At 53.5% G+C, this 6755-nt stretch overlaps 1 protein-coding gene across 1 annotated transcript in view; it reads right to left on the bottom strand.

Annotated features, from left to right (window-relative positions):
* Positions 1 to 6755, bottom strand: part of PAX7 (paired box 7) — a 143682-nt gene that overhangs the window by 131261 nt on the left and 5666 nt on the right. Inside the window, exons 3-4 of the mRNA XM_023523049.1 lie at positions 4514 to 4604; positions 4177 to 4189 (exon numbers count right to left, since the gene is read on the bottom strand). Coding sequence (XP_023378817.1) covers positions 4177 to 4189; positions 4514 to 4604 — 104 coding nt within the window. The remainder of the gene's footprint in view (positions 1 to 4176; positions 4190 to 4513; positions 4605 to 6755) is intronic.

Raw genomic sequence — 6755 nt, 5'->3', positions numbered from 1 at the left:
GGAGAAACACTAGGGCTTCCGTTAAAGAGTTGATGTGAAGACTGATACATGGTAGCTCCTGTGATTACACACCTTACTCATTTTCCAGATGAGGAAACTAAGGTTTCAGAGAGGGGAAGTAACCTGCCTGAATTTGCTCAGCAAGTGAGCCCCTAGTCAGACGTTGTGTCTGGGTCTCCTGATTTGAAGTCCACAGGGCTAAGAGTTGGGACACTGTCGAGAGGCAGCCTCATGTAGTAAGACGGCACAGGCACAGGGCCCAGGTATGAATCCTGGCTTTGCCAAGTCATGTGACTTTGGGAAAGTAACTGACATCTCTGAAATTCAGTTTCCTTGATTTGGAAATGGGGATCCTGCAGGGTTACAAGGGTAAAAAGGCAATAGACCAAAAGCCACTGGCAGCGCTGGGGACGTGGGTGGGGAGTCAGACTGGAGCTGGGAGCAGGGAAGGCAAAGGAGGGGGCTACGTAGGCAGAATGGCCGCCCTGGCCATGGGCCGTGGGTCAAGTTCCAAGGCGCAGACTCAGAACTCATGGGAAAGGCTGCCTCCTGCCTCCCGGATGTAAATGCTGCTGGTCCTTCTGCCCAGAACACCTTTTCCTTCCCTTTTCACCTAGTTAAGAGAGCTCTTCCTTCAGCTCTCTGCCCAACCACCACCTCCTCTAGGAAGCCCTCCCTGACTTCCCCAACCAGATCAAATCCCCTCATCGTGGGCTCACCCCGTGTTTTCTACTTCCTCATAGCAAACCAGCTTTATAATTTAATAACATTGTTGAGCCATAATTTTATATTTATTTTTTGTGATGCTTTGATTCATGTCTGCCACGTGGCTGCAAATTGGGTGAGGACAGGGCAGTGTCTCCACCCCTGTCAACTGACCCTGGGAAGGATGGGGTCAGCTCGTGTACGAGCAGCGCTGCCCGGAGTGGGAGTGGGGAGGCAATTTTACGAGGCAGGTGAATACAATTTTTGAAACTGTGTATTTGTTATTTATTTTAAAGTGTATTAGGAAAAAATGCAGTTAGCACGTCAGATTTGGGATCTCTCAGAAATTATTGCTTACCACGAAGCTAAGTAAAACAGTCAATTAATGTAAACAATATACGGAGTAAATAATAATAGTTCAGGTGTTTCGCGGATGTAGCAAAAGCTGAAGGTGGCGTGAAAGGGCCCGAGGTCCGGGTTAAAAGCCCAGCCCACGTCCGACCCTGCTCGCTCGGCCAGCTGCAGGGCTGCTAACGGACGCAAGGTGGCGCCAGCGCCTCACCCTTGGTACGTTCCTCTGGTACACTGTGGTGAGCTGTTGAGAATTGGGGGCTCCATTGCCCCGCTGGGGATTTCCTGGGGGTGAGTAGAGCCTTACTAGACCCTGGAGGTGGGGGTAGGGGCTGCCCCAGGCACCTCTTCTCTAGCCACTGCAGGCATCGCCCATCGCCCCTCTGCAAGGGCCTGGACAGAGTCCCATGCTTGGAAGTGAGTGGCGGCCTTTGGGAGAACAGCATCCTAGACCGGGAGGAGGAAAGCCTGGTAGTGTTGCGGGTTCCGGTGTTTGGAAAGACCGGTGTACAAAGCCTGGCTGTGCCACTTCCTAGCCGTGTGACCTTGGGCAAGCTACTTAACCTTCCTGAGTCTTAGTTTCCTCACCTGTAAGGAAAAAAAATACACCTCTCATAAAATTGTTGGGGGATTAAATGAATGAACAGGCGCTCGGAACTGTGCCAAGTATAGAGAAAGCACCCAATATGTCAGGCTGCGGGAGCGCCTGTCGACGTGTGGGAATGAGTGAGTGGAGAGGCAATGCCAGTCGGAAGGCAGGTAGCACATGCCAACTGGATTCTGGTTTCAGCTGCAGTGTGTCCCTGTAATAAGCAAGCCAGAGTCATAGCAGGGCAGGATGACATCTTGGTGGCATGCACTGGCGCGCACATGCACTTTGGTACCACGAGATACTGTTTATCCATCTGTGCGCACCAAGGGCTGGGGACCACGCATGGCTCGGCGGGCAGGGTAGAGGCACCCATGCAGGAAACTTGGACGATTCCCTTTCGTTTGTCCATCTGTCTGATGAGAGCTGAGAAGCTGACCTTATGGGGATGCTGTGATGGTCACAGGTGGTGCCTGGCATCTAAGAAGTTCTGCCAGATACAAATTTCTTTCCCTCATCCTCTTCTGTACCCCCAGCAGGGGACTTCCTTGGAGCATGAAGAAGGGGATACAGAGCACGAGGCAGGAATGGAAAGTGGGGGCGTGGCCACAGGTTGACCCCCCCCCACCCGGGGCAGGGGCGAGAGGGGTGTGGGAAGGGGTATGGGAGTCCAGCGACGCTCCAGCTCCGGGACACCCCAGCAGCCCGTTGCCTGTTCCCCTAGGACAGCTCATTCATTCTCAGCCATGACCACGGCATTTTTATGAGTTTATAAACTGCGGAGGACATGGCTGCTCTGAGCTCTGGGCCAATAATGGGCCATCAATTCATGCTCCGGCTCACTTTATGGGGTGCTGGGTGGGCAGGTGTCGGCCCCCTTAACCACCCTGTGTCCAAGGCCACATGCTCCCCAGCAGCACTACTCACTACAGAGCTGCACTGGGCTGCCACCTCTCTGAGCGAGCTGGGAGACAAAGACCTAAGTTCTCAGCCTTGGTTGATTTAACCCTAACATGGGAATGATCACGCCCACCTCTCAGAGGGGCCGTGAAGCTGACATAAAGCCATATTCAACCTGCCAGAGTCCCTGTCAATGCTCTACCTTGCAGACATATCCAGACTCTGACTGCTTCTCCCACCTCTGCTGGGACTGCCCCGGCCCGGCCACCATCATCAGGCAGCCTCCTCCTTACTGGGCAGCCTCCTCACTGGTCTCCCTGCTTCTACCCGGCGAGTCTGCTCCTGTGCAGCCGCTAGAGGGAGCTTTTGAAAATGTGAGTCAGATCCTGGTACAGCTTTGCTCAACACGCTGCAGTGGCCCCAGCGCAGAGCCAAAGTTCTTACAGGAGCCTGTCTCTGACTTCCTCTGGGTTCCAGCCACTCCAGCCTTCTTGCTGTTCTGGAACATGGTAGCTCCTTCCTACCTCAGGACATTTGCACAGGCCATGCCTTCTCTATATATCTGCTTGACACATCCCCTCATCTCCTTCAAGTCTTTGCTAAATGTTACCTTTCAGTGAGGCCCACCCTGGCCACTTTATGAAAAATAGAAATTTTCGTAGCAATATCAGCCCCCTCTCTCCATTTGGTTTTTCTTTTCCCATAGCACTTATCACCTATTGTCCTATTTATTTATTTATTGTCATTATTATTTTCTTCTTTCTCTGCTAGAGAATCAGCTCTACAAGGGCAGGGGTCTTTGTTTTTGTCATTGTTCTCTCCCTACTGCTCAGAAAAATGCCCAGCAGGGGCTGAGCACCACATAGCAGGTGCTCCAGAAATGCATGTATGGGAAGTTCCTAGCATTGTGCCTGGGACATTGTAGGCCATTGAGAAGTGACAGCATTCTCATTAGAAATCCTGAGAGTTGAAATGATTTTGAGCGAAGCTGTGGAGCCCGATACTAGGGCATCGTGGGTCTGCCATGACAGGCTCCTATGTATTTTAAATGGCCTGTGCAGGTGGCCATCGGGCAGAGGCGTCAAGGTTGAACAAAGGCTACTTTCCTGTGATCCAATTCTCAGTGATCTCTGATTGACAGGCCACACTTTCTCTTCAGCCTGGAAGTCTCTCAGAGCTGGGAATGGAGGAAGAGCAAGGTCTGGAGACTTTGGGAGGCTGTTTCATGGCTGATAGCATCTTACCCAGCCTATCGGCCACGGAGCTGGAGGGCAGGCCACCTGAGTCCACAGAATCCTTAGGCCAGCCCCACTGTTCAGTCCTCACCAGACTCTGCCTGATGCCAGTGCCCAGGGGCGTGTGCGGAGAAGGTGGCTTGGAAGGGTTGTGTACACTTGGGGATATACCAGATATATGGGGCACAAGAAGGCTAAGTGACTAACCCATAGTCACGTGCCTGGGAATTAAAGCGGTCTGCTTAGGTCTAGGCCTTTCTGATTGCTAAATTGTTCTCATCTAGTTGTTTGTATAGGTGAGGGAACCAGCATAGTACATGGCCCCTGTGGAGGTTCAGGAAATATGTGTGAAGAACCAATAATTGGAGGATGTGGGCTGATCAGATGTGGCTTCACCTTCGTCCACGACCTGTCAGTGAGGCCAAAGGGCCAGAGACGCCACCTGAGGCCCATCAGGTGCTTTGGTTAGCTCAGATGTGGGGGAGGACACCTGGGAGGTAAAATCCCGGCTTCTGTTCCCAGGTGTTCAGGGAGCTTTGCCCAGAGCGAAGTGCGTGTTGGGCGAAGACTCGCCTCTTTGCTTGACCCTTGTGGAGGAGAGCTAGAGGGAGCGAAGCCTGCTTTGTGCACCTCAGTCCCTCAGCTGAAGATCCAGCCCCCTTCAGAAGGCACGATTTTCCCAGGCTGAGAGAGGTTCAGCCAGCTTCCTGTGGACACCCAGCATAATGCCAACGCCGGCAGTGATGATGATGCGGATGGCGATGAAGATGCTGGCGATGCCGGTGATGATGAGGATAATGGAGATGCGGATGCCGGCGATGATGCTGATGGAGATGACAGTGATGGTGCCGATCGGATGACGAGAGAAAGGGCGGTGACATCGACGATGGAGATGATGGCGGCGAGGGCAATGATAACGCAGGGGATGCGGATGCTGGTGACGGTCGTCTTTTATTCTGCGTTTGCTACGTGAATTTGAATCCTGGTTCTTTTTACAGGCTGAGGATTTGGGGCAGGTTGCTTGTCTCCTGTACCTTAGTTCCCTCTTTGTGAGTTGGAAGGATTTATTTGGGAACCCTGCTTTCCCATCTGGAGAACTGAGCCCCTCAGATGTCTGCTGTGAGGTTTAATGAGCTGGCGTGTGCAAAGCGCTCAGAGAGCTTCCTGGCTCCGGGGAAGTGCTCAGTACCTGTCAGTTATTAGTGGGTTCCGGGTGCTCGACGCTTGTACGCACCATCTCATTTAACTCCACAGCACTCTGGGCATTGTTACGCCTCTAACTGAGGCTTGGAGAGGCTAAGTGACAAGCCCAAGGTCACACAGTTAGTTGCTAATGGGTGAAGCTCCATTTTATCTATTTGTGCGTAACAAGACAACCAACATTTTGGGGCTTAGAATGACCACCGTCGCTTGTTACCTCTCGTGATTGTGGGTTGACTGGGCTCAGTGAGGTGGTTCTGCTCCCCATGGTCTGGCCAGGGCTGCAGTTGTGGGGAAGATAGATTGTGGCTGGATTGTCGGTGCTGGAGTTTGGCTGAGGGCTCAGTGGAAGTCGTCTGCTGGAACATCTCGGTTTTCTTCCGTATGGCCTCTTTGCCAAGTGCGGGGCAGCTGGGGTCCAAGGAGGATTCTAAGAAGCGAAGGCGAAAGCCACAGAACTTTCATGACCCCGTCTTGGGACTTAATCGGGGGTATTTCTGCTGCATTCTACTGGTCAAAACAAGTCCGGGATGGCCAAAGTCAAGGGGGAGCAAAATAAATCCCTCCTCCTGGTGGCAGGAGTGCCAAAGATTTGCTGCCATTCATCATCCACGTTGACCGGCTTCTGTTCTCATTCTCTGTGTGTGTGGGTGGGGGGGCGGGAACGGGGTGCTGTAGAAAGGAGGAGGCCAAGCCTCTACCTCTGTCTGTGACCCTCTCACCTGTCTCTCACCATTTTTCCCTTCCCTGGTCCCTCATTCCTTCATGTTCTGATTGTTCCCATGTTCCATCCCTGGACCAGCCAACAGCCAAATCAGAGACCTGGAGCTGGAGACGGAAGCCAGTGACCACCAGGGGGCAGCAGAACCAAAGGCCTGGGGCAAGCTGGGTTTCCCCAGGCACTGGACACCTGTTGGACAGGGCCAGCCAGGGAGGACAGAGGCTGGCCAGTGTGGGATCCATTTTTGCCAGACTTTGTACACTCCCAGCCATTTATCAGAGCTGGCTTCTGCTGCCCCCTATTATCGCATGTCCCTGAGGGTGGGTCAGGAGACTCCAGTCCCAGTCCTTTCTCTCTGGTGCCTTGGGGCTGGTCACGCCTCCCCAGGCCTCCTGAAGCTAAGTCTCCCCATTTGCACTGAGAGGTGGTGGACCGATGAGTTTCTGAACGGTGCTAGTCTCAGCGGCTGCCGAGGGAAGTCGAGGCTTCCTCCACTTCTGGGACCAGCCCCTGCTTCCCTCTGTTACTATATGGGATTTTATAACCCGGAACTCTTAGACAAGCTACCTCAAACCCCCAGCGGTCCTGCTCCTGCAGCACTGAACCCCTTCCCAGCCAGCCAGGCCAGGAAACCCCGTTTGCCGCCGATGCAGGACAGAGGCCCTGGGTTTAAGCAGAGACGTCTCCTTTCTCTCCTGCCCTTTGCCCAGAAGACCCAGACAGTGAGTGCACTCCAAAGACCTCAGACCACAGGTGTCAACTGGGGTCAAAGCCAGCGTCATAACCTGGTGGGCCTCTGCCAGCTCTGGGGGTCTCCCTCCTCCACTCCCAGATGTCACCCCCAGAGCGATCAGCTTGCAACAGAGCTTCCGACAGCGACCGCCATCTTCCCGAGCTCCCCCAGGATGGCGTGTGGGCAGCCCCGGTGAGATTTGCATTGGCATTTGCATTCCATTTTCATGTGGCTGGTTTAGACTGGACCATCTCTTCTCAAGCATCCCTGAGAGGCGGCCTGGCATAGAGGGAGAACAATCCAGGACTTGCAGTCCCCAAG

The sequence above is a fragment of the Pteropus vampyrus genome, unplaced genomic scaffold, assembly GCF_000151845.1.
Source record: "Pteropus vampyrus isolate Shadow unplaced genomic scaffold, Pvam_2.0 Scaffold374, whole genome shotgun sequence".
Lineage (NCBI taxonomy): Eukaryota > Metazoa > Chordata > Mammalia > Chiroptera > Pteropodidae > Pteropus > Pteropus vampyrus.
Note: the sequence above shows the minus strand (reverse complement) of the source record. Positions and strands in the feature narration are given on the sequence as shown.